The following is a 26,140-nucleotide window of genomic DNA, read 5'->3' on the forward strand; positions in this document are numbered from 1 at the left end:
GCATCCCAACTAGGTGAGCTTCCTCTCAGGGTAAAACACACATTGGCGATTAGAGCAGTATTTGGTTGGTAAGGGGGTATTCGGATAGGTCGTATGTGTTCTAGGTAAAATAGGTCGAACCGTTATTTCTTTCTGACTTTGGTGAAGAGTGGACCATACACCGAGTGCGAGACTGAGTGATGGTTGAAAGAGACTGCAAGATCTCGAGGTTTCGCGTTATTGGGCATCGTGTTGACTTCAAATGCTTGTTATCAGTATATGTACAGATGGACAAGTGTTTGCTGTGGTCTTGGTACTGACTCGTTTGATTCAGATGTGCTCGAACGCGGTCTTCATGCTGGGATTGTATATGGAAAAGTCAAAAATAAAAATCGAAAGCAAAGGAAATAAGTGGCAGCATAAATAGTGAAGTGCTGATGCCTGAGGAGAAGTGCGCTGTTCGAGTTACTTGAAGGAAGGTGCGTTCATGCCTACTACACACTTCATCCGATCTTCAACACTACAGATTAATTCTGATAGAAGAATGAATATTCCTATTTTCGTAAAAATTCATTCTCCCTTTCAGCATACATTAGCCAATTTCATCATAAAACAGTATTGTCTTATGTCGGCACACGATCATGCACTTCAATAGGCTTTATTGGAAGCGGTTTATGTCATAGATCTGACATACTAAGTAACCAGAAGCATCAACGTTTTAATGGTATATTCAGACTTCCACCACAATATTGTAACCAATGAGTTCCCACTGATCTTCAAAGTTCTAATTTTAATACAAATGCCCAGTATACATGCATTTTAAGATACTAAAATACAAACGCTGCGAAAACATGCCGTTTCCTCCTCCCTCCAGGTTAAGCCCCGCCACATCCCACCAGCCACGCCCAAGTACGTACCGTTGTACCTCTTCATCTCCCTTTCATCAATGCTACAAGCCTCTCAAACAACTCACATGCCATTGCCTTCATCGAAATCTCATCCCCCCCCTTTCCATATGCATCTCAGTCAACAACACCAGCCTTATAAAAAATGAACCTCTCGGCCGTCCTCGATGGCCTCCGCGCCAGCCTCTACTACGCTTCTTTCATCGGCCGCATCTTTGCTTTCCCTTTCCGACTGGCCTATGTCCCGATACATTACCTCCTGAGCGCCTTGAGGGTTGTGTTTGCGCCGGCGATTTATTTATTCTCGTACATCACAGGCTGGTGCCGGGGCGTCATTGATTTCGTCATATCTCTTCAGGTATGTTTTCTTTTCATCAGGGGAAAGAAAATGGCTCAATCATGTTCTACGCGATCTGGTTTGCATCATTTCGACGTGTTAGTGAGAGTGGACACTAACATCATCTTCTTACCTATCTATGTAACTCATAGCCGTTATATACCTTTGTGAGTTTCTCCAATCTCTTTCCCTCCTTTCAGAAACCCATATGAGAAAGAGCGATATATATGGCCGCGTCATACTTTCACTGAGCGAGTGAAATTGGTAGCTAATCATCCTTACAGCTTGGCACCGCCGCAGCAGTCGGCATCTTCGCCGGCTTCACCCTGGCCACCTCGTCAACAGTCATCACTTCGTACCTCGGCATGCAGGACGGTGTCAACGGCAGCCCTGAAGGGACTCGCTCTCGCGCTTCGCAAACAAAAAAAGTCATTGCCGCCGTTCTCGTCCGACCCCCCTCATCAAAGATGATTCATCCTCTAATGACGGAGAGTGGTATTGGCCTGATCCTAATGCCTCCTCACGGCGCCGCCCTGCAACTGGGCTCTTGTCACAGACGATTCTCGAAGAAGAAGACGATTCTGAATTATAGATTTCCTCTTCCTCTTCCTCCTTCTTCGCTTCCTTCGTCTCTTCCTTATGAATCTTCTATAGTTAATTGGTCACTTTATGCTGCTATTTGGGCGTTATTCAAGCGGTTTGGTTTTGTACTCTTCCATTATATATGTGTGTGTTGTGCTATTGCATTCTCTATAATGATGGAGACGCTATTCGTTTCAATCTTCGCTGCTGCGAGCAGGCAACAACGCTCTAAAGTCCGTTACACCTTTCCAATTCTTTATTCTGTTGCCTCCAACGCCTGTCCAAACCCGTATAAAAGGTGTAGAAGAAAAAGTGTTTCCTAGGGATATCATAAAATAAGTATACAAAGGGGCGCGCGCAAGGTGTATGCCAACTCCATCTACCGTCATTAAACGACCATACATATGGCTCAAATCATATTGTGTATGGTAATGTTGATGTTGGCCAATTTGATTTCTTCTTCTTTAAGACTTGCCGTATTTATCGTCGATAAATCTCTCGTTCGCGGGTCCTATCGTGCATGGGCGAGCGGCTTCGACTCCTCGTTCGCCGGTCTCTATCGTACCGTCGTCCACTGTCTTTGCTGGTGGGACGTCGACGATCATCCCGAGGCCGGTCATCATCCCTGCGACGGTTGTTTCCACCTTCTTCCCGTCCATAGCTTGGGATATATGTATCAATCTCCGGCCCACGACCTGGCGCGCGATTGCGGGGCGGCCGATCTCGATCCCGATGGTCAGCGTCGTCCCAATTTTGAGATCGGTCTTGGGGAGGCCGTGATGCAGGGCCGCGCTCTCGGTCTCTCTGCCAAGCCGGCCGCCTTTCGTCCGGTCCACCCCTGAACCGCCCTCCATTGGCGCCGTTTCGGCCACCATATCCGTCACTGCTGTTGAAGCCTGCGGTTGCTCCATTTGCATCAGGTCCCAGGCCGACCGTTCCTCCCTTGGGCGCAGGAGGCAAGGCAGCCTTGCGGTCGTGAAACTTTCTTCGATCCAGCTCATGGCTTTCTTCGTAGGTGGGAAGCTGATGTGGTTCCATGGGTAGGGGCTCTTTCTTAAAGTACGGGTGCTGTAGCGCATCCACGGCATTTATCCGTGTCCTCCAATCCAGCTTCAATAGATCTTTCAGCAGAGAGATTGCTCCAGAGCCATATCTATGAAAAGGAATTTAGAGTCAGCAATGTGTAGACGTTGGGTCAAGTGAAGAGGACTGGGCAGGCATACTCCCTAAAGCGGCTCTGAAGATTTCCAGGTCGTGATCTGGGAGACAAATGATCGCTTCCCGGCAGATTCTTCCACCCCGGCATGTTTTCATCAGTGGGCGAACCCATGAGATCCCAGATAAGATCAAGTTGATGGGCATCGCTCTCGCCGGCAAGGATGGGTTTGCCGTATAACATTTCTCCAAAGACACAGCTACCACGGCATTAGTTTTACTGGAAAGCTCAAAGCAAAGATATATGAGTGTGTCCATCTTACCCAACTCCCCACACGTCGATGGCAGTGGTATATTGTCTTAGCTGCAGTAGAAGCTCGGGGGGTCGATACCATCTCGTAACGACCAAGCCAGTGTAATCTCGTCGGCCATCTCCAACAGCGTGGCCAGCTCTCGGCGTTGGCCCGTCGTAGTGGCGTGCGAGACCGAAATCGGCAATCTGGAGGATGCCCTTGTTGTTGATGAGAAGATTGGCAGCCTTCATATCTCGGTGGAGGACGTGATTCTCGTGAAGATAGCGCAGACCCTGGAGCAGCTGGAGCATGTAACATTTGATCTGGGCTTCTTTAAAGTGGACAGATGGGTTATCGAGGAGGCCAGAGAGATCGTGATCCATGTACGGCGTCACCATGTACATGATGGGTTTCTTGCGTTTGTCGGCTGAGGATGGCCTGGTCAGCGCATCGGGACAACGAATGGCTCGAATTGGTCAAAGAGGAGAGTATAAAGAGAATTACTCACTCGCCCTTGTGGGATGTTCTACGGCCATGTCTTCCAATCGTAGAATATTTGGGTGAGACAGCAGCTTGAGAAGCTTGATCTCTCGCAGAGCGGTGATGGGAAACTGAAGCAAGTTAGAAGAAGGAAAGCGATTCCAGAGAACCCGGTGTCGCCACGTACGCCATCTTTTTCATGATGCATTATAATCTTTTTCAAGGCGACAAGTGCGCCTGTTTTGCGTGATCGAGCGCGGTGAACCTCACTATGGTATGGTCGTTTGCGTTAGCCTCGCTTTTGGGGACATTGAGGTAAGATGCGGAACAAAGGGCCAATCATACCCAAAAGTACCCTCGCCCAATTTCCCCTGTAGCTCATAGTCGGATATCCGCGAACAGCCTTGGAAGCTAGACTTTGGCCTGACGTGGTTGATGGCGAATGTTCTTGGTGAGGAGCCATCGGGGGCTGCATCGGACGGGCGATCCATGACGCGCGCCGGGTCGATTGAGTTGCTGCGAGCCTCGAAGCGCAAGGTCGACAGGGACAAGGACGGCGGCGATGATGGAAGAGAATGGAGCGCAGCAAGGCGACTCTTGTTTCGAGGGGACGGAACGCGTTTTACGAAGCAGCTGCGGCGGGATGGGCGCGCATCGTTTTGCTCTGGGCCCTTTGAAACCCCCCCGCAAAGGCGTTGTCGACGAGGTCGCGGACGGGTTGGTAGCGCAATGGAAAAACCCGCGGCAGCAAAAGCGCAGCGCAGTTGGCTGTGGCCGTCGTGAGGGGGTGAAGAGGAAGTAGTGCTGATAGTGCGAGTTTTGGCGAGGGGAGTGTTGCAGACGTGAAGCTGCGAGGAAAATCGCAAAAGGGAAAAAAAAAGGTTTGGCTTCCTATCGCTGGAGTTGGCGCTGAGCACAAAGTTCAAAGATGGGAAGATGGCGGTTGAGCGTTTGCGCTTATCCTAATCGAACACTTGGAAAAGCGGTCGGTGGAGCTGTACCTGGATTGTACTTGGGCGGATGGCCGGTGGCTGCGGGAGGGTGCATGTGCCCAGGCGGTACTGCTACCTTATTTCGCCGTATAATTGCAAAAGGGCAATGTTTGGTATTATATCGAGCACATATCTAGATTAAAATAGATGCTATAATAATTTAAACTCCCGATTTCAATAGGCTTGGTCGTATCAGAGAATCAACAACGGCATTGGCATCAACCACTGCGGGGCATCATGACATTCCAAACCGTCATCTCAACTCTCTTTCTGGTGCCGATCACTCAATGTAGGTGCACCAAAGCAGGCCACATTCTGCATCTGGCTCCAAGTGACGTATGCATCGCGGCCGCAGAATGGCAAGGCCCCGTACCTGCGGCCAGCCAGTCATGTGCGCCGCCATAATCGCTGTGCATCGCCTGCTGCACCCCTAGAAGGGTCTGGAGCGGTCCCTGATTTGGACGCTGGCCTGCTGATGCTACCACTACCGAGCTGCCACTGCTAACAGCATTAGCGCTCCCCCAGATCTGGGCAAAGCAAAAGGCGGAACGAGATTAAATGGCCGTTAGTGATACGGAGCGAAGCCGGAGCCGCCTCTCTTTAGTGCTGTTAATGGTTACAGTTCGGTGCAGTACAGTATCAATTGGCGGTTCTTTGTATGGCTGCGCTATCCATCATCACTCCGCCGTTTTCAGAAACCTGGACCATCTAAGACGAGATGTACAGATCCTCATATACTCATTTCTCTCTACGTTTTCTACATCTTTTGCTCAATTAACCCCCCCCATGTCATCATCGGCAAATCCAAATTACAAGGGCACACCAAAAGGAAGAGAAAAAGATAATAAACCGGCCATGCAGTCCGATGCCGACGTTTTTTTTATATTTCTATTACCCCTTCGTATCCACTCCGTTCCGCCTCTTTTATCGCCCCGTGCTAGAACTTTTTTTTTTTTTTTTTTTTTGGCCAACAGATGCGTTACGCAAGGTCCCCCGACACTTTCCCATTACTAAAATCTTCTTCTCCTCTTTCTTCCTTCTCCTTTTTGTAAATATATAATACACTCCTTTTTCCCGCTGTTTATATGACGAGGTCCTGTTGTATCACCTCCCATCTTATATTATAACAACGGCCCGGCTGGACCACTTTTCCCAGCGTATAAACCCACCCACTTTCAACTGTCTTTTTTTTCCTTATCTGGGGTATACAAGGGTACTTCGACTTTCAGCCAGCCAAAAGTTCTGATAAGACCCCCCCCGAGAACTTCAACAGCTGAACAAACAAAGCTCCCCTCGTCACTCTTTTCCTTTCAACTTCTTATTCATAAATTACTTCTTCCGACCCATTTCTTTATTAGCACATCTCCTTATTATCAATTAATAACAGAAACTCATGCTCATGTCTCCCGCCGCCGTCTCGACGGATCCGCCTCCGGTCAACGCCGGCCTCCCCGAGTCCCGCGTCCTCATCATCGGCACCGGAGGCACGATATGCATGCAAGAAGGGCCCGACGGCCTCGCGCCCAGCGATGGGTTCCTGGAGAGCGCCATGGCCCCGAGGACGGTGTTTAATGACAATTCAGAGCCAAGTGGTGAGTTATCACTTATACCATATGAGACTTGCATCTCACATGAGAAGTCTCATACACATGAGAATCTCACACAATACACACATCATAACTCATAACGTGTAGCTAACTCTACATCAAAAGTCAAACTCCAAGCCCGCCGCAACGGCCAACTCACCCAGCTCGACTCCCTCCGAACCCCCCCCAACCGCCTACCACCGCCACATCCGCTACTCCGTCATGGAATTCGACCCCCTCCTCGACTCGAGCAACATCTCCGCCGCCGACTGGGCCGCCATGGCCACGGCCGTCCAGGAAAACTACCACCTCTTTGACGGCTTCGTCATCCTCCACGGCACCGACTCGCTCGCCTACACGGCCTCGGCCCTGTCCTTTATGCTGGCCAACCTGGGCAAGCCGGTGATCCTGACGGGCTCGCAGGCGCCCATCTTTGCGCTGCAGTCCGACGCCGTCGACAACCTGCTGGGCTCGCTCATCATCGCGGGCACCTTTGTCATCCCCGAAGTCTGCCTCTTCTTCCGCGACAAGCTGTACCGCGGCAACCGCACCACAAAGGTCTCGGCCACCTCCTTCGAGGCCTTTGCCAGCCCCAACTGCGAGCCCCTGGCCAAGGTCAACGGCCTCGGCATCAGCGTCAACTGGCCGCTGGTCCTGCGCCCAACCACCATTGCCGAGTTCAAGGTCTTCAAGCACCTCGACACCACGCACGTCGCCTGCCTGCGCGTCTTCCCCGGCATCAAGCCCGAAATGGTCGACGCCGTGCTGCACCTGCCCGACCTCCGGGGCATCATCCTCGAGACCTTTGGCATGGGTAACATCCCCGGCGGCGTCGACGGCCGCCTCATGGAGGTCATCCGCTCCGCCGTCGAGCGCGGCATCGTCGTCGTAAACGTCAGCCAGTGCGTCAGCGGCTTCGTCTCGCCCGTCTACGCCCCCGGCACCAAGCTCGGCCGCCTGGGCGTCATCTTCGGCCTCGACCTCACCGCCGAGGCCGCCCTCGCCAAGCTCTCGCACCTCATCGCCCTGCCCGACCTCTCGCAAAAGGACATTGTCAGCCACTTCTCGCGCTCCCTGCGCGGCGAGATGACCGAGATTGCCCACCAGAGCTTCTCCCACCCGACGAACCCCATCGACTACAGCTCTCGCCTCACCCCGATGGAGTCTGCCTTCACGGCCCTCGGCTACGCCATCCAAAACGGCGAGATCCAAGTCGTCAAGGATCTGCTTGATGGCGACGGGAACCAGCTCCTCAAGACGGCCGACTACGCAGGAAACACCGCCGTCCATCTTGCCGCCGTCTCGGGCAATTCCGAAATCATGCTCGAGCTCCTAACGCGCGGCGCCAGCGTGCACCAGCGCAACAGGGCAGACAACTCGCCCCTATTCCTGGCCACGCTGTCGGGAAAAGACGACTGCGCCAAGCTTCTCAAGACGGCGGGCGCCCATCTTTCCGTCGAGGAGATTGAGAGGGGGCCTCTGGCAAAGTATCGTCGAGAGCGCGAGATGCCGGCAAATGAAAGGGAGCCTTACTCAATTTCCTTTGCTTGAGCAACTAAACTACAACTCATACGATAAGAACGAAAAGCGAATTATAGGGGCGAAAGGCCCAACGAGACTCCAGGCATGAAACTGCTACTGACATGTCTGACCTGAGAACGCCCTGAGTATTTTCTGATGACAGATTATGATCCAATAATATAGAGCAATGAACATAACAAGAGGATGATAAAAAGGAGGAGGCCTTGGCATTGAACAAGCGCAATTAGCGTATACATCTCAGTTTTATAATCAACTCACTGAGAGAAAAAAAGAGCAAGATAAACTGAGAGGAATTTCCTAGGAATTGGCAATCGACACGTTAGAGGAAACGATCAAGTAATAATACTTGGGAGGATAAGAAGAGTACCTTGAAGCAATACTAAAAAGGCGTATATTTCCGAGTGCCAAACTATATTCTATCCTATACAGTCACGCAACCAAGAGATTGGTATTAATCTCCAACTTACTACTTGATTTGATAATAATACAATAGCTGTGCTATAGACCTTGAGAACAACAGATAGCCGTCAGAGTCAAATGCTAGAGACCACTTCAATCCAAGTATGCTCTTTGTATTGATACTGTATCAAAACAAATGTCATTCCATAATTCATCTGCATCATGCGTCGCCACATGCATTCCTGAAACGAGAGAAGGAAGAGGTTGACAAAATCTCAACATATATAATAAAAGGAAAACGACCATCGCCTCAACACAAGACATGAATCACTTTGATGTGATTGATGGGTATGATATGAGACTGGATATACCAGACTCCTCGAGCCGTTCCGTAAGTCTCTTCACACAGCTGCGTGCCCTCGACACGAATTTAGCTCGGATACTGTTGCGCTTAACGAAGGAAAAGGTCCCCAACGCCGTTTCTCAAGGCCCTTGTTCTATCCGGATGATCGAAGCCAAGGTAGTCATCCTCGGATGAGGCTATGTTCCACAGCTCATCGTCTACATTGTATGATGCCGTTAGTTGGTTTCCCCAATTTTGTTCATCGTCGGAATAGTGCACACGAACCATCATTAAGATACTGTGGTTTTGAATAGTTTGCTCGTCTGGCAATGGCAAACTTGATCTTCTCGAAGCTCTTGCCTTTGATTCCAGTTCTTCTCTCCAGTCGCTTCTTCGTATCAGCGAATTTCTCGCCCTAGTCAAAGCATTAGTAAAGATAAAAAGATGAGGGTAGCATAGTGCACTATAAAACAGCAAGTTGGTGGATGCTTACCTCGAGGAGAAGGAACTTGAAAGGAACACCGTGGACTCTGTTGACTTCATTTTGGAAGTGGAAAACGTGAATGAAGTTGCTATCCTCGGCTGTTCTCTCCTCTTCCGGAACTCTTTCAGCAAAGATTTGGGTGTACTCGTTCAAATTCAGGACGGATTGATCGCGTGCGGGCTCACGATAGAATCTGTTAGAGCTTGTTTCGTATACCCGTATTCTTCCGCCTTCCGCTTCATCGGCGATCTTGGCCTTCTTAATCAAAGCTTGTATCAGGTCTTCGATAGTTCCAGTCTTTGATACGAGCAAGTCAAGCTGGTCCTAAAGGTAGCAGATTCAGGTTAGTGGGGCTTGGCCTCAAGAACGGCTGGAAAAACAGCTGTGTGTAAATATATACCTCTTTCGTAATACCCTCGCTCAACCACGTCAGCTTGATATTCTTCTTGGTATCCAGCTCAGCTAAGCTCATTTCTAGCACCTCAAAGTAAAAGGCATCACTTCGCTGAGTCGCATTCAACGTATTTGAGCCCAGAGGATTCAAAATCTGTCGCAGTGTCGGGTTTGTACCCCGTCGTACAGGAGCCTTGGGGTTGCTTGTGCTCGAGTTCACCGTCCATAGCCGGATGTGTGTCGAGGGGGCATTGAGGTGCGCGCCGACTCGCTCAGACAAAACGTCGTAAGTGATCTTTGAGTTGAGGACAAGCTCAAATGGAGGATATTGTGTCTGGTCAGATCTAGTTGGATGAGCGTGGAATTTTACGGTTCGCTTGTGCTCAAGGAAATCGTAGTATTCGCGAGCATCTTCAACGCGGTCAAATGATTTGTTTCTAAGGAAGCGGTCAGTCATGGTCAAAATGAAGAAGGGGTGCGGATTCTGTTGGAATGAAAGCGTACGTTTCTTGAGATGCCTTGTCAGAAGCGCGCGTAGCCTCTGTTTTCTTGTCAGAGACACGTTGGAAGCAGACAATGTCGCCATCCTGAAGTTCGGCAGCTTTGAGGGTCTGCTTGCCCTTCAGAGGCTCAATCATGGTCGGTTTGATTTCCTAATAAAAAGTATCAATAGGTTAGCCGGCTTGAAAGCATCAACATGGCGAATTGAGATTGTTTTCTCATACCTCCCACATCAACAGCTTCTCGTCAGAGGGAAGCTTATCCCCCCAGCCCATCTTCTGAAGAATCATGGGAACAAGTTCATCGACCCTCTTTTCTTTGCTGATATAAAGATGGCCTACGCCTTCCAGGGTCTGCCTCTCTACATCGAAATTCTTCAGTAGCAAGAGGATGGTATCATTCTTCACAACAACACCATTTGGCTGGCTCTGGTACGATGCCCAGATGGGCTCGCCGTTTTCGTTGACGTCAGCTGCAACCTCTGCCCAAACACGCAGACTGGTGTCGCGGTGAGCAGCGGAGCGAGAAAAAATCTCCTCGACAGTTGGTCGAAGATCCATGATTGGCTGATCTGGTCGAATTGTTTTGTTTTGCCGGTTGACCATCAGCCACAGCCTGACACGAGCTGGTTCTTGGCCCATGTCAGCAGCAACTTGAGCGACGAATTCTTGCATAGGCATAGCTCGGCGGATGCGATACAGCTTGGGTGACGCGGGATCGGTCTCAGAGATGGGATCAAAGACGCAAAGATCGGTTCCGCCGAATTTTGCAAAGGTTTCGTTTGTTATCACCTTGGCCATCATAAACAAGTGAGCCTCCTTCTGCTCGCGTCGACGGGCCTCTCTCAGAGCATTTTCCTCCTCGAATTTAATCCCTAGAGCGTCACGTTAGCAGTCAATCCTACCTATGTCTCAGTGTTGATGCTACAAATTAGGTACTTACGCAGATGTGCAGGAGTATCTTCCTTGGTAACTGGACACAGGACCTTGTCGAGTCGAGTTTGGCGGATATATACCAGCATGTAAGCACTGTTCTGGCGCATGATGGGTGCCTTCTTTTGAAGAGGTGCTCTGAGGTAGCCGTTGGATGCTCTATATTCTCCGCCATAGTTCTCTTCCAAGACCTCCCGAGACGTGGCCTTTGTGACCTTGTCGTCGTCGTATTTGTAGAACCAGCCGTCCTTTGATGGTTTGATAAACGCATAATAATGTCCGGCATTCAAATCGCCGCTGTGGACAAGGACTCCATGCAGCTGGTAGATCCAAGGCTCGGAACGGTCGGCGTCCTCGACAAGGTAAGGGGCGGCGTCAAAAATGTCAGGAAACTCGTAGCGATCGTTGATCTTCATCATCATGTCTCTTTGGATGTCATATTCAAATCGTTTGAGCTGGAGATGCAGCACGTCGGGGAAGCTGTTGAAGATGACGCCCTTGTTGGCGTCCTGTAACTTGTGCTCGTCGCCAGCAAAATATTGGTTCTCTCCGTCCATCTTTTCGACTTGGATGTAGTCCTGGAAACTCTCCAAAAGGTTCTTGTTGCCACTGACGTTGAGCTGAATATCCCAAAAATCCTCGATGCGTTTTGATTCGTAGTCTACATTTATGCAAGAAATGTATGTCTTGATCTTACCACTGAAGAGCTCAGGCAAAACGTTTTCGGCCTTTGTGCCCTTCATCTTCTCCTCCATGCGTTCCATGAGTTTTCGCGACAACTCTTGCACATCTTGCTGCTCAAAGATGTGCCTCGTCTCCCATCCAAATGATTTTGTTAGCTCACTCGTGCTAACGGCTTGTTCGGATGTCTGCAACTGATAAAATAGTCTTTGCAGCGTGTATGCCGAATTCTGCATGTTCTCATCATTTTCTGTTGGAATTTCGTAAATGGCCTGTATGAGAGCATGCCCAAGTTAGCAAATCAGCCGTCTCTTAAAAAAAAAAACAGGGAGAGGATGAAAAGGGGAGATGAAAAGAAGACGAGAGAAAGGAGGAGAACAGACTTTTCTGAAGGCGTTTGTAAAGTATAACGACTGGAGAAGGGAGTTGAGGTAGCAAGTGGCGCCTTGGTTCTTCAGACCAACATATCCAGTTTCTTTCTTTGAATCGTAGTTGGCAAAGTTGTGCCATAGCACACCGGTCTCGTCTTCGACAAAGCGAACGTAAGCTGTTATGTTAGCGGTATCACTCTCGACCAGCGGCCGGCTGTCGCCTTCCCATGGCACGTTGAACATCCTCCTAATCTCAACAAAGCGAGTAAAGCCCCAGTCCCCTTCTTCCTTAGTGAAGCGATGGTGTGCTGCGTGGTTGACATATAGGCTAGGGTCATTAGGGTTCCAAAGTACCAAGCCAAACTGCACGCAGCAACTCCAATTCTCGGGGACGGCATCAGGCTCGAATCCATGCTCCAGGTAAATGGAACATTGGTCAGTGTTGTTTCCGTGGGGGAACAGGAGGACGCGCCTAGTTGTAGCAGCGCCAGTTAGCTAAGGAGAGAAGGAAAAAGAGAATATAGGAAGAAAGGCGAGAATAAAATACCATGGGAAGCCACCTGCTTGGAAAATGGGGCCATGTTCTCTCTTGCTAAGACTTCGCCAGTTGTCGACGGTCCATGTATGTGTAAAGTCTTCGAGGATTTTGGGTTCGTCGAGCAGCGGCGGGAGGACAATTTCTTTCATGGCTTCATCTATAGCATGGCAAAGAGTCATATCAGCGACATCGCCCTTTCCAAATATGAGGGAAGAAGATGGATGGAATTGTAGAGTTTGTATGATCCATAAATGGCCTCTCGATGGCTGGGAGGATACGCACAGTCGTTGGCCAAAGGCAAGTCTTGTAGCTGATCAGCTTCGTGTTCGACGCCGCCATCTGGGTTGATGATGGCCACATGCTCTTTCTCGGGGGCATTGGGAGCACCGACATAGTCGTCTGTGTCCACGACCATGTCGTTTGGTGAAGGGATGTTGTAGCTCTGTTTGCGAGGTGGGTTGTTAGCTCGGCTTCGATACGGGAGCCCTTGTTGGCGGGCCTCGTCCTCGGACGTCATGGTGGGGATCAGATGCAGCAGAGGTGAAGTGAGTGTAGATGGTTCAGTGGAGGCAGCGAGGCGAGGTGGTCGAGCATGGATCTCGGCGGGCGCTGGTGACGAGGGCCCGGAGTGGTCGGAGAGCGTGTAGAGCGTGCAGAACTTGCCCAGCTATAGCCTTCAAGATGCTGCAGCTTCCACGCACAGCGACCAAGGCAATGCTGAAAATGTAGGCGGGCGATGCACAAATAATGGCTGCTGTGGCCGACCGGCCAAGATCGATGCTGACTGGCCGCAGGTGACAAAGATCGAGGACTGGGCAACAATGAAGAGAGACGAAGAGCAGAGGTTGAACGCAAGGATTGGAAATGACGACAGAGCAGGGCAGGGCCAAAGCTACAGCCACAGTCAAATGCCCAAGCTGGAGACGAAAAGTGAAGAGTAACCAGGGCGAAAGTGAAGATGCAGAGGGCAGACGCAGACGCAGACGCAGATGCAGGCGACGATAAGCTGATGACGATGTCGAGGTCGATGACGATGACGACGATGACGACGAGCGGCCAGAGCCTTGTGCGCAATTGCTGGGCCGCGGGATGGACGAAGCCGACTTGGCCTGGACGTGACGACAATGTGAAGGAAGACTCAAGAGAGACGTACCATGACTTCAGAAGAGGCCGACCTGAGGGCCAGGAACGTGCAGGAGCTTCCAGCTGTTGCAAAGCGCTGGCGGGGTGCAGGGCTTGGAGATGGGAGCCGAAGAAGGCGCGCGTGTGTGGCGGCAGTCGACCGTGCTGACGGATTTTCGGGGGGAGTCGCAGCGGGAGCAACGGCAGCAGCCTCAGCGAGGGGCTATAGCGAGGTGGCCGCTGAATGAGCTGTGCCAGTGGGAGGAGACACAGATAGACACAGAAGGGTTTTTGTTATTGGAACGGCAAGAAGAATGAAGGTCAGAAAAATTGGAATTACGAGGAAAAGAGCACAGCGCCGCAGTGTCTTATTGGCCAGGTCTTAGTAAAAAAAAAAGTTGCACAGCGAAGCGGGTAGCTGTGGCGGGATGGACAAGAGGCGGACAAGGGATTGAGCTTGAGAGTTGCAGACCAGCAGCGTTAAGCTGGCGATGGGGTCTCTAGGCATTTAAGAGAGAGGAATTCAGTTCTGGTTAGGGTCTTGGGTAGTGCATTTATTTTCCTGTTTATTGGGATATAGGCATCTTCTCCTTCTTGTTACGGAGCACAGCAGCCTCTTTCTGGCAACTCACGCGGTAACCAGGTTCTTTCTGTGGAGCGGCGGCGAAATCACACTACAAGTGCGTACAGGTGCACAAAGCTGCAAAGGCTGGACCGGTTTTTGCTGAATTGGACATTAACAGCAGCCTTTTTGCAAGGAGAGTTAGTGGCGGCGGTGCTTCTATCTTTGTGGCCGTGGCTCCATTCTTTTGTATGTGGAGGGGCTCCAGTAGCCGAAAGAGGCTGCAGCAGAGTGGAGGGGAACAAGAAGATGGAAGCTTGGGCTTGTTCAGCAGGTGTAAGAGAAAGTTGAAGCTGATTCAATCAGGTGGCAATTAGACACGGTATCCCAAGGCAAAAAGTCATAAAAAATCAGCATATAGAAAAGGGCAAGCATTGCTGCCAAGTTGGATTTTTTGATTCGTTGTAGCTTTGAAATCATCCATGATGCTGCCTAGCATGAGCTCTGCAAGCTTGTACAGTTAAGCTTGTTGGCGATAGCGCTCGATAATGCTGCTGCGCCGCAACTTGCAGCAGCCCTGGTAGGCAAAGACCTGCACATGCCCCGCCAGGCCATCAACTCCGCGGCATCGACCCGCAAGAGCCGAGTACAGCTCTAACAGCAATTCCGAGCTACCCCACCTCGTGCTTAAGGTACACGCACCTGGGCATCGACAGACATGTTGCTTGTCTTGGCATATACAAACACGCAGAGCAGTGCACAAGTAATGAGTTTTAAAAGAAAAGAGCCTGGCATGTCAGCGCAAGTGAGTCAATGTGGCTTGGCAGCATTACGGAGGCGCTTCTTTCGGCCAAACAGAGCCTACAAGACGGTGCTGGAAACCTGAATCACGCCTCATGCTGCGTATAAGCGACGGTCACGGCACGGCACGGGTGCTCATGTGCTCTCTGCGAGCGTGGCATTGCAGCAGCGTTGGCGTCGATGAACAAATTAATTCCCTTTGGGCTTGCTACAGAATCCTTCGTTTCATACTGAGGCGCGTGCTGCTCTTCTCTGCCTCTCCTTGCATAGGTGCCTACCATGTATATTTGCCACGCCTGTTCTGCCTTGACTTTTTCGTAGACGCCCTTGTAGACGCCCGTGGCGTAGTGCTGCAGGTACAGCAAAGAGCTCTCTCCAGCGGCTTCGACAACGCTAGCAGCAAGCAGGCTCTTGGCCATATAAACGCCCAAACTCCCCATCTACTCCTCTCCTCCGAGCTCCAATCACCACCAGCCCTTTTGAAATACTCATACAATAGCCCGCTGAGAATCCTGCATTTCACCCAAATCCGAGTTCATCGCCAAAGCCGCCTGCGATTCTTCATCTGCCCAGCCCTCTGCCTACGCCCACTCGGAGCCGATACCGCAGTCTGTGGGGCCTAGGCGACCAGGATTTGGGCTGACCAAACGTCAAGCATCTGATCTACCGGCACATGCTTCGGAGAACAGGTTTCCAAAGGGCGTTTTGACTTGAGACTGCAAAAAAAGAAGAAGCCATCTCCGGGTTCTAAATTTCTCTTTATACTCATCGCCATATTCCTGTTTACGCCCTCGCTTCAGTCGCGCTCCTCATCGCCTCTCGCCGCCGCAATCGCTCGCCGCCCCAGCATCGTCACCGGCGTCATCACCTCCACTAAAGGATTTCCCTCCGGTGCTTGTATGGAACCGTGGGCATGTTCTCCGTAGCACTGCGCTGCCACAGCAAACGATTTCGACCCCCAAACTACCCGGCCCTGGCGGCATCTTGCAGCTTGAGTCATGCAGTTCCGCGAACGACCTTTACACATCCAGCTTCTCCTGCCAAGATACAGTTGAGAAACGCGGCCCAAGCCAATGGCACGTGGCGCCCGGTTTCTGTATTGGACGAGTAAGCTCTGCCATGACTCCCATCTCAAAATATTTACACTTGTCTGGCGAACATGATTTCGCGCTACACATATCTTCCATCCAAGCTCTGCCATGTGCGCTAATCAAAGCTACTGCTGCTGTGTTATAGATGGGTTGCAAAGGAGGCGCGCCCAATCAGCTTGCGCCAGCTGATGGTCTTTGGACGCTCGCTGACCGAGTCGCGATTGATAAGCTCTGCCAACTACGTGCGCACCGAGCTTCCAGTCAGGTATGTAGCTGCCATGAGCTCTTATTCTGCTAGCGAGTCATCTTTTGCCCCGACGAGGAGGTGCTGACCGTGGCGAAATGCTGCCTACAGAATAGCGCATCGCATCCGCGACATGCAGAAGCTCCCCTACGTCGTCGTAACGAACCGACACATCGAAGAAGTCTACAAGCTCTACTACAATGCCTTTGACACATTTCGCAAGTTCAAAGAGATCAAAACCCTGGAAGACAATGACAAATTCTGCGCCGTCATCACCCAGAACCTCAAGGGCCACCTGACCGTCATCCCCAAGCTCGCAATGGGCATCCTCGAGTGCGGCGGCCTTATGGACCCAAAAGAGCTGGACCATTTTATGAATGTCATACTCCGATCGGTAAGCTAGAATGCTATTATTTTACCTTTTGCTCCATAACCTGATGTTATGACATCGAAAGCTTACCTTGTTCCCTACCAGCGCATCTCTAGACGAGTCATCGCGGAGCAGCACCTCTCCCTCACGGAAACTTTCCACTCTGCCTACTTCTCTCCCGGCGCTGAGCTCTCCGAATCCGACTTCATCGGCGAAGTCTTCATCAAATGCTTCGCCAAAGACGTCATAAGCCGCTGCGCCAAAGCCGTCACCCAGCTCGCCCGCACCACAAACGGTCCCGACGTCCAAGTCCCCGAGATCAAAATCGACGGCCACCTCAACGCGAGCTTCCCTTACATCCTCAGCCATCTCGAGTACATTGTCGGCGAGCTCCTGCGCAACTCCGTCCAGGCCGTCATCGAGCACCACCAGAAACAGCCCGACCACGCCTCTTCTCCCCCCCCTCCCATCGAAGTCACAATATGTGAGGCCCAGGAGCACGTCATCATCCGCATATCCGACCGCGGCGGCGGCATCCCGCGCGAGGAGCTCCCGTACCTCTGGTCCTTCAGCAAGGGCCCCCAAAGCCAGAAGCGCCTCAAGAACCTCGGCCAGGTACCCCGAATGGCCGCCACCATGCAGGAGCTGCACGTCACCGACGAGCTCGGCCGAGCGGACCTCAAAGCGCCCACGTACCTAGGCTCTCTATCAAGCCTCACCAGTCGGCCTCCTAATTTGCGTCTTGGTATGGGCCTTCCCCTGAGCCGCGTGTATGCCGAGTACTGGGCTGGCTCTTTGAATCTACACAGCTTAGAAGGGTACGGTGTCGATGCATTCTTGCAGATTTCGAGGCTGGGAAACAAGAACGAGCAGCTCACCACCAGAGCTAGCATGGACGCTGTTTAGGCGTTTTTATTTCTTACTTTGTTTCTGTTTCCTTTTGGTGTTCTCTTGATTTCCCATGCTTCTTGTCTCGGGCAGTTTGGATATTCAGGGAGAAGAGTTTCAAGCAGGCGGGCGATATGGATAACGAGGGTTTCTGTGTGTGTTTTGGTCTCAATTTCTACGTTGAACTTTCATCTATTAGGTATTATAGTAGCTACCGATTCATTCTATCGGAGTTGGCAAGGAGTTTTTATGGCTGGGTTTTACATACGTTGTTTGTTCATTGCTAGATCCGTCGATTTGGATGGGGCATGTCCAACAACCATCGCCTTGAGGAGTACCTATACCTTGTAGTTTCTTTTGTATTCAACGCGCATAATAGTGGCTGCCATATTAAACTGGTATCTCAACTGACTCAATTACATAAGACTAGAAAATGTGCCTAACTGTCTGAAATAGGAGGTGCTCAAATAAAAGAGGAATAAAATAGGGCTACATTATCAAAACTTCTGGCACTCTTCCACCCTTGTCGCTGATTTTGGGCAACAAACCATAAAATGTTGCTCTGTTCCACCGTCAAAGTCACGGGGGATAATCGCCGTGACAGTTTTAGCATCAGAACCGAAGGGGGACAATAAATAAATAAATAAAAAACCTTCAACCTCAACAACTCATCAAGAAATAGTCGCCTCGCCCCTTCCCGTGGCAATAGCCGCTCAGAATATGCATGAAATAAGCGCCACCGCTGTGGCATTTAATACACGGCGCTTTCACCCTCTTGATTTAAAACAAGGGTGAGGCAGACTGATGGAACCCCGAGATCATGATACTCCAACGCCAGCATGGTTTGGTTGAAAAGCCGGCATTAGATGATTTATCGGCGACCATGGCTTCGGACGGCATTTCCCTGCATAGCCTCAAGCTCGTTCTCCAGCTGCTTGATTTGGGCGTGGGTCTGCTCGAGATCCTTATTGAGACGATCACGCTCAGCAATGAGCTTCTGTTCCCATTGTCGGAAGCGCTGCTCCTCGACCTTGACCTGCTCAGTGAATCGCTTTCGTAGGGCCTCCTCCTCTTCCTTAAACTTGGGGTTGTCGAGCTTCCGAGGTCGAGCCTCGCCGAATTTGCGAGTCTCCATCTGCTGTGCTCGGTAGGCCTCGTAGTGAAGCTCCTCGGTGGTGTGGATAAGGTCGAGCATGTGGGTGCGAATCAGAATGGATCGCAGCTTCTTGAAGTCGCAGTGGTCTTCGTTTTCGACCTCGGCAACACCCCAAGAGTACTGACGACCCTTGACGATGCGGCCATCGCTAGTCTTGACGTCCTTCTCAGAGCCGATGACGGCAAACGGCATAGCGGCCATAAGGCTACGCGCGTGCTGGGCAGCAGCCTCGTCATCCTCCTCGATAGGGGGGCTGGTAGATCTTGATGTTCTGGGCCTCGATGACGCTCACAATCTATAAAACGTTAGAAACGTTGCGCGTAGAAAACATATGGCTTCTCATATTCATTCATACCCTCTGCTTGAACTTGGCCAGGTCAGCTGGGCTGAGAGTATCAGCCTTGGCAATCACGGGGATCAGGTTGACTCGTGAGCAGAGGCGCTTCATAACCTCGATATCCAAGGGCTTCAGGGTGTGGCCGGTAGGGCGGATGAAGTACAGGCAGGCATGGACACGGAGATCAATCTTGTCCTGGCGGCGGGGCTGCTGCTCCTGAAGCATGTAAGACTCGTGCTGGTCGTCGAGGAACTCGATGATGGGTTGCCAAGAATCGCGGTTGTTGACATAGTCACCGAAGCCCGGGGTATCAATGACCGTCAATCGAACTAGAAAGAGTCAAAAAGTAGGTTTTAGCACATCATCTGGCACCAAACGTAGAGTCTCCTTTAATTAGGCAGCTAGCCCTTACCCTTGAAGAACTTCTCCTCAAGCTCGGCCTTGGTGATCTCAATCTCGACCGTCTTGTCGACCTGCTTCTGGTGTCTGCGCTTGTGATCGGCGTAGTTCTTGATGGTGGTAGAGAAGAGGGTGTTGATGAAGGTGGTCTTGCCCAGGCCAGACTCGCCAGCAACCTAACGATTTACGTCGGCGTGTTAGTTACTCGGAGACAGAGCTAGAAACGTGGTGCTGTAGCCACGCCGTGAACGCGTTTGTCGACGGCAAAATAGAGGGACAATCGCGTACCATGATGGTGAAGCCAGCACCGCGCTTGGCGACAATCTTGTGTCGCTGGTTGGGCAGATTGGCAATGCCAATCGGTGAGGCGCTCTCAGCAGCTGCGGGAGCCATCTTGCACACGTGGAGGGGCTACGGATTGGGAGTCTTGGGCGAGATTGGAGGAGAAGAGAAACCAGCGAGAGGGCGGAGGCAGACGATGGCAGCTGCAGCAATGGGAGCAAAAAACGGAGACAGGAGGAAGATATTCACAAGTGGCCGTTGGCGCTGCTCGAGCAAAACAGAGTGGAGGTTCCAACTTGCTGAGCTTGAACTTTCAGGGGATAGAAGGGGTTGAGGCGGTCGTATCCCCCAATTTTCCACACCTTAGAATTGGCCAGGGGCTGGGCGCTGCTGATTGGGCGGATGGCAGCTCTTGGCTGATTGGGTCTAGCGGGCTGGTGCGGCCGACTGGGGGGGATACAGAGAGCAAGAGCAGCGCGGAGCAAGGCAGGAGCAAAAGGCGGGCGGTCTCCTTTTTTCTGCCATTGGCGTCAAAGTGAAGTGAGCAGTTCGTGTTAACGGAGCATGGAGGGCAGGACAGGGCCAGTGGTTGCAAGTACCGAGTACAGTGGGCTGCTGGTGGATAAAGTGCGCTGAGTGACAGTAGCATCGTTGCCAATTTGGTAGCTGGTACCTGCTCTAACAGGACGGATGAGATGAGGTGGTCAATGCGTTTCAAAGCACCGTCGTACCATTCAAAGTGCCTTGGTGCAGTGGGCTTAAAGGCCAAGGAGCGGAATAAAGTATCTGCCGGGCGTTCCAACTCAATCGCTGACCTGGCTGGCTAAGAAAAAAAAAATCACAATGGGTCCGTATCGATAAGAAAGTCGCAGCTTGATTTTTTTGATGCGACTGCGCCGGGCATTGAAAGAGCTTCACATCATAGTATAATATCACCAGATCATGGCAAGTGGCCGACAATGAAGACCGATTTTAGGGTAAGATTTTGCGACATGAGCACGAAATTCAGATGATCCGGCCCCGAATATTGCCCAATTGTTGATTATCCCGATCCAATGTGCAACTTCAATCTTCAAAACGAAATGTGGTGCTAATCGTGAGGCTTCCTAGTTTTCCAATTTGCTGGGCACTGTCTACTGCCAGGGCAACTTGGTGTACAGTCCAGATGGCACCCATCTCTTTTCACCCGTCGGAAATCGCGTCACCATCTTCGACTTGGTAAAGTATGTCATGCCGGCGCATTGTACCAAAGCAATGTCTCCCCGAGTATCATTGGACTGGATGGCTGACTCGATACAATAGCAACAAATCCCACACTCTGCCCTTTGCCCATCGCAAGAACATTGCTCGAATCGGCCTCTCACCCCGCGGCAATCTCCTTCTCACCGTTGACGATGAGGGTCATGCGATCCTGACCAACGTTCCCCGCCGTGTATCCATCTATCACTTCTCCTTCCGCTCGCAGGTCACAGCGCTCTCATTTTCGCCTTCAGGTCGATACTTTGTCGTGGGCTTGGGCCGAAAACTCGAAGTTTGGCACGTTCCTTCAACCCCAGATACAAATGCCGAGGGAGAGCTTGAGTTCGCCCCCTTCGTAAAGCGCCGCACCTACACCGGTCACTTCGATTCAGTACAGCATATCGAGTGGTCTAGCGACTCCCGATTCTTCCTGACAGCCTCTAAGGATTTGACGGCAAGGATATGGAGCGTTGAGCCTGAAGAGGGTTTCGTTCCCACCATTCTTGGTGGCCATAAGCAAAACGTGATTGGTGCTTGGTTTTCCGCTGACCAGGAGACAATCTACACGGTCAGCAAGGACGGTGCGGTGTTCAACTGGAAATACGTCAAACCGCTCAACCGTACGGAGGATGATGACGATAGCGACGATGATTCGGACATGAGATGGCGCATTGTTGAGCGACACTACTTTATGCAAGGCAGTGCACACGTGCGATGTGCCTTTTTCCACGCGGAAACCAACCTCTTGGTGGCTGGCATGTCCAACGGTCTTTTCAGCCTTTACGAAATGCCCGACTTCAACAACATTCATAAGCTTAGCATTTCCCAGAGCGACGTTGACTTTGTAACAATCAACCAGAGCGGAGAGTGGCTGGCTTTTGGTGCCTCGAAGCTGGGGCAGTTGTTGGTCTGGGAGTGGCAGTCCGAATCCTACATTCTCAAGCAGCAGGGCCATTTCGACTCAATAAACTCCCTCGTTTACTCTCCAGATGGACAGCGAATCATCACCACTGCTGATGATGGCAAGATCAAAGTATGGGATATCGAGTCTGGCTTTTGCATCGTCACATTCACGGAGCACACCAGTGCCGTCACGGCATGCGAGTTTGCCAAGAAGGGAAATGTACTCTTCACATCAAGTCTTGATGGTTCAGTCAGGGCGTGGGATCTGATCAGATATCGAAATTTCCGTACCTTTACGGCTCCAACAAGGCTGTCCTTTACATGCATGTCTGTTGACCCCAGCGGCGAAGTGGTTGCAGCAGGATCACTCGACTCATTTGATATTCACATTTGGTCTGTACAGACCGGCCAGCTGCTTGATCGGTTAGCAGGTCATGACGGTCCCGTATCTGCCTTGGCCTTTACACCAAATGGCAACTCCTTGGTCAGCGGTAGCTGGGACAGGACTGCACGGATATGGTCAATCTTTGACAGAACCCAGACGAGCGAGCCGCTGCAGCTTCAGGCTGATATTCTCGACATTGCCGTCCGACCGGATTCCCTTCAGCTGGCCGTTTCGACAATTGATGGCCAGCTGACGTTTTGGTCAATATCAGAGGCCGAGCAGACTGCGGGTCTCGATGGTCGCAGGGACGTGTCTGGTGGGCGAAAATCCTCAGACCGGAGAACGGCTGCCAATGTTGGCGGCAACAAGAGCTTTAGCACAATACGCTACAGCACCGACGGAAGCTGCCTGTTGGCCGGTGGAAACAGCAAATACATCTGCCTGTACTCTGTGTCAACCATGGTGCTGCTGAAGAAGTTTACCGTCAGCGTGAACCTGTCTCTATCCGGAACTCAAGAGTTCCTCAACAGCAAGTATCTGACGGAAGCCGGGGCCATTGACGATATCGACATGCAAGGAGAGGCATCCGACCGCGAAGACCGGGTCGATGCAAGCCTACCTGGATCGAAGCGTGGCGGAGATCCTTCAGCTAGAAAGCGGAAGCCACAGGTTCGCGTCACAGGCGTTGCCTTTTCGCCTGCCGGATCCGCCTTTTGCGCTGCTTCTACAGAAGGCCTCCTTATCTATAGCTTGGATCACACTCTACAGTTCGATCCATTCGATCTCAACATTGAGATTACGCCTGCTTCGACTTTGGCAGTATTGGAAAACGAAAAGGACTATCTCAAAGCGTTGGTGATGGCATTCCGACTAAACGAAGCTGGTCTTATCAAGAGAGTTTTCCAGGCGGTACCACCAGCCGACATTCCCCTCGTCGTATCCGATATCCCCATTGTCTACGTACCCAGACTCCTCCGCTTCGTTGCTGCCCAGACAGAAGAATCCCCTCACATCGAATTCTGCTTGTTGTGGATCAAGGCGCTGGTTGATAAGCACGGCGCCTGGCTCACGGCTAATCGCGGCAAGGTAGATGTCGAGCTGCGAGTGGTCTCGCGGGCAGTGGTAAAGATGAGAGATGAGATCAGGAGATTGGCTGATGAGAACGTGTACATGGTGGATTACCTGCTGGGCCAGGCCGATAATAACAAGGATGAAGAGAATGGTAATGGCAATGTGACCCTGACCAGTGCTCAGCAGAAGACGATTGACGCAGTCATGAATGGTACGGCGGAGTCGGGCGAGTCTGACGAGGATGGTGAGGATGAGTGGATGGGAATGGACTAAACTTTTGAACTTTTTTGAATAGGAAGCATAACTGGGTTATTTACAACACTAGACTACATAAAAATACAAAAGATATCCTAAAGTCGCGCGCCAGTATGGTTGGCCCCAAGGTTCACATTGTTTTCGTGATCAGCATCCTTACGCTCTTCATTCCTTTGCTTCCTTTCAATTTTGTTACAAAGGAACCGTATTTCACCCTTACCTTTCCTTGGGCACATTCTTCCATGCCTCTTCAAACCCAGCAGATCTCACCCACAACGCAGGCTCTTGCGGGCCTTCTGTGCCCTGCAACAGAATCTGATGGACCTTGAACCACGTCTCGTCGTCAGCAATGCGAATCCACGGCCTACCAGCATACTTTTGAGATAGCTCCTGGGCAAGTAGCAGCGCGCGGACGACCTTGATTGTATGCCCGTCATCGATAATCTCGTGGAACCGCGGGACTAGGTCAGCTGGCTTCGTGGCGGAACTGGAAGCCTGCCGTTTCGGAGAGAAAGACTTGATAGCGTCGAGACGGAGCGGTGGGCATCCTCGAGCAATGTATTGGATAAGATCAAGACGGATTTTCCATTCGAGGATACGGGCTTTTTGAGAGGGCCGGAGCCAGGGGAAGGACAGGAGGGTGACAAAGAAAGGGGTCGAGTTGAGGTGGTGACTAAAATGAAGAAGTTTCCGTGAGCAAGAAGAACTAAGAAGAAGATGTGTCGTAAAAGTAAAAAAAGCTTACATCAGAAAGAAGTCAAACTTGGGATTATTCGGCAGATGAAACGCCGCCGCCGCAGCAACATACGCGCACGAGTGCACCATCTCAGCCAGCCTCTCATCCAGCTCATCCTCATGCACCCTGACCTGCTTCACAAACTCCAGCGCCTCATCCGGCGCACGAACAAAGATGCCGTCGTAAATCTTGTTCTTGTCGTCAAACCGCGCGCTCGTGGCGAGCTTCTCGCTGAATTGCCGGACAGACTCAAAGAGCTCCGGCAATGGAGGCGTATCATGTGCGGAGGCAATGGCGGCTTGTTCGGCTTTGGCGAGGAAGCCGCCTGCGCGGTTCTCGTGAACGGCGGCTTGGGCGAGGCCTTCGGCGATGATGGCGGGTTGCTGCCATTCGATGCCGTACATGAGTTGGATGAGGGGGTGGAGGAAGCCTGAATAATCGCCATTCGCCAATCAGCCCATTTTACAATTACTTGTTGCAAAAAAAAAAAAAACCAGCATAATGTCCATTTTTCAAAGCGGCATAGATGGATGGATAGATACGCACCAGCAAAAAGACGTCCAAAGATGGCTTCGCTCCTCTCATCCTCCTTGAAGACATACTCCAAAAGGACCTTTTCCCACCCCTTTGCCTCAATTTCGTCTTGAAAGAACTTGAGAAAGTCGGGGTAGTGCTTCCCCTTTGAAAGGTAAGGAGAGCCTTCCGTCCAGCCTTTCTTGAGCTCCTCGACGACGCCGGGATGGGTGTCCATGGCTTTGATTTGGTAAGAGTGGTTTTCGGCATAGGCCTCTTCGAGGGTGCTGGGGGATGCACCGGTGGCGTAGAGGGTGAGGAGGAAGTGGACAATCTGGTTATACTCTATTAGCTTTCGTTGAATTCGTAGTGGGTGACTGAGTTGTCATTGTTTAATCTCAATAGCGATAAAGGCGAGGAGACGGTATGTACATGATTGTGGAAGCCCTCTGCATTGAAAAAGACGTGGTGGCTCTGTCCTTCCAATTAGCTGCCATTCTTTAGCTCAATCAAACAATTGTTTCGAGTAAATACCTCGAGATCCTTTTGCAGCAGCTCAGAGACCTTTGCAGCAGCCTCATCTGTCTGCTTCCACTTCAACAGCCCCGTATCGCTGGCGGGAACGCGAATCTGCCACGGCGTCGCCATTGTCGAAGCAGCTCGATTTCGAATTGAAAAGGGCAAAAACGTCTGATGGCGTCGAAATAAACGTGTCGAATTGTGTCCGAGCACTTGTAATAAACCAGCTTGTTGTCGCGTATTCGATAGCAGTGCGGATGAGACCGATGCCATTTGTTTCGTCAGACGCGGACATAAATCTATATTATATCACTGCATTAGATGCCACGTGCCGCTTGTCGTTGCATCACCAATTAACCAATCTAAACTTCGATGTTGCAAAGAGGTTGCATCTCCAAAGCTGACAAATTTCGCTGCAAAAAGCTGACTGATTGCCTCTGTTCGCATGTGGGATGCGTCTCGGACTTCCGATGATGGCCGTTTAAGTTGACGATCTCACATGGTTTCGAAATGTTGGGCTGCGGATTGGCTGCGGTGCTGTGAAAAACGGGGTTAAACGTTCGGCTCGGCACTTATTAAGAGGGAATGGGAAAGGCGAATTGCGAGACGGCAAAGTGTAATGGCAAGCGATGGCATGTGGTTGGATTGGTTTTGGGAATTTGGGGTATGAAATGTCACATTTACATCATAAGCTAGGCATATCTTGGAGATCGAATTAGATCCGACGCCAAACGCCAGTAGCCGTAAGAGCTAACACATTAACAGCAGTCGGGA

General features: G+C 51.2%; 9 protein-coding genes across 9 annotated transcripts; 4 read left to right on the plus strand and 5 right to left on the minus strand.

Annotated features, from left to right (window-relative positions):
* Positions 1-1,029: 1,029 nt before the first annotated feature.
* On the plus strand, positions 1,030-2,126 carry TrAtP1_011093 (uncharacterized protein; the record flags this gene model as incomplete). The annotated part of the gene is made up of 2 exons (XM_066114958.1): positions 1,030-1,242; positions 1,506-2,126. The coding sequence occupies 2 exons, from the start codon at positions 1,030-1,032 to the stop codon at positions 2,124-2,126; spliced, it is 834 nt and encodes a 277-aa protein (XP_065971055.1).
* Positions 2,127-6,122: 3,996 nt separating this feature from the next.
* On the plus strand, positions 6,123-7,860 carry TrAtP1_011094 (uncharacterized protein; the record flags this gene model as incomplete). The annotated part of the gene is made up of 2 exons (XM_066114959.1): positions 6,123-6,287; positions 6,436-7,860. 2 exons carry the CDS (start codon positions 6,123-6,125, stop codon positions 7,858-7,860), a joined length of 1,590 nt encoding a protein of 529 aa, XP_065971056.1.
* An 841-nt stretch (positions 7,861-8,701) lies between these two features.
* TrAtP1_011095 (uncharacterized protein) lies at positions 8,702-13,649 on the minus strand (the record flags this gene model as incomplete). The annotated part of the gene is made up of 11 exons (XM_014093262.2): positions 8,702-8,811; positions 8,879-9,008; positions 9,087-9,401; positions 9,478-9,907; positions 9,975-10,123; positions 10,196-10,845; positions 10,914-11,856; positions 11,968-12,427; positions 12,503-12,650; positions 12,776-12,935; positions 13,647-13,649. The coding sequence occupies 11 exons, from the start codon at positions 13,647-13,649 to the stop codon at positions 8,702-8,704; spliced, it is 3,498 nt and encodes a 1,165-aa protein (XP_013948737.2).
* A 1,415-nt stretch (positions 13,650-15,064) lies between these two features.
* Positions 15,065-15,397, minus strand: TrAtP1_011096 (uncharacterized protein; the record flags this gene model as incomplete). The annotated part of the gene is made up of 1 exon (XM_066114960.1): positions 15,065-15,397. One exon carries the CDS (start codon positions 15,395-15,397, stop codon positions 15,065-15,067), a length of 333 nt encoding a protein of 110 aa, XP_065971057.1.
* Positions 15,398-15,891: 494 nt separating this feature from the next.
* Positions 15,892-17,589, plus strand: TrAtP1_011097 (uncharacterized protein; the record flags this gene model as incomplete). The annotated part of the gene is made up of 4 exons (XM_014093263.2): positions 15,892-16,085; positions 16,215-16,334; positions 16,425-16,707; positions 16,789-17,589. 4 exons carry the CDS (start codon positions 15,892-15,894, stop codon positions 17,587-17,589), a joined length of 1,398 nt encoding a protein of 465 aa, XP_013948738.2.
* Positions 17,590-18,442: 853 nt separating this feature from the next.
* Positions 18,443-18,919, minus strand: TrAtP1_011098 (uncharacterized protein; the record flags this gene model as incomplete). Its single annotated transcript, XM_066114961.1, has 1 exon — positions 18,443-18,919. The coding sequence occupies one exon, from the start codon at positions 18,917-18,919 to the stop codon at positions 18,443-18,445; it is 477 nt and encodes a 158-aa protein (XP_065971058.1).
* A 40-nt stretch (positions 18,920-18,959) lies between these two features.
* On the minus strand, positions 18,960-19,856 carry TrAtP1_011099 (uncharacterized protein; the record flags this gene model as incomplete). The annotated part of the gene is made up of 4 exons (XM_014093264.2): positions 18,960-19,022; positions 19,083-19,393; positions 19,477-19,639; positions 19,752-19,856. The coding sequence occupies 4 exons, from the start codon at positions 19,854-19,856 to the stop codon at positions 18,960-18,962; spliced, it is 642 nt and encodes a 213-aa protein (XP_013948739.2).
* Positions 19,857-20,617: 761 nt separating this feature from the next.
* On the plus strand, positions 20,618-23,699 carry TrAtP1_011100 (uncharacterized protein). Its single transcript, XM_014093265.2, has 3 exons — positions 20,618-20,722; positions 20,856-20,968; positions 21,048-23,699. Exons 1-3 carry the CDS (start codon positions 20,705-20,707, stop codon positions 23,614-23,616), a joined length of 2,700 nt encoding a protein of 899 aa, XP_013948740.2. The 5' UTR covers positions 20,618-20,704; the 3' UTR covers positions 23,617-23,699.
* TrAtP1_011101 (uncharacterized protein) lies at positions 23,700-25,994 on the minus strand. Its single transcript, XM_066114962.1, has 4 exons — positions 25,382-25,994; positions 24,881-25,321; positions 24,344-24,764; positions 23,700-24,271 (listed from the first exon to the last, which is right to left on the minus strand). The coding sequence occupies exons 2-4, from the start codon at positions 25,083-25,085 to the stop codon at positions 23,815-23,817; spliced, it is 1,083 nt and encodes a 360-aa protein (XP_065971059.1). The 5' UTR covers positions 25,086-25,321; positions 25,382-25,994; the 3' UTR covers positions 23,700-23,814.
* Between the last annotated feature and the right edge of the window lie 146 nt (positions 25,995-26,140).

The sequence above is a fragment of the Trichoderma atroviride genome, chromosome 6, assembly GCF_020647795.1.
Source record: "Trichoderma atroviride chromosome 6, complete sequence".
In the NCBI taxonomy this organism is placed as follows: domain Eukaryota; kingdom Fungi; phylum Ascomycota; class Sordariomycetes; order Hypocreales; family Hypocreaceae; genus Trichoderma; species Trichoderma atroviride.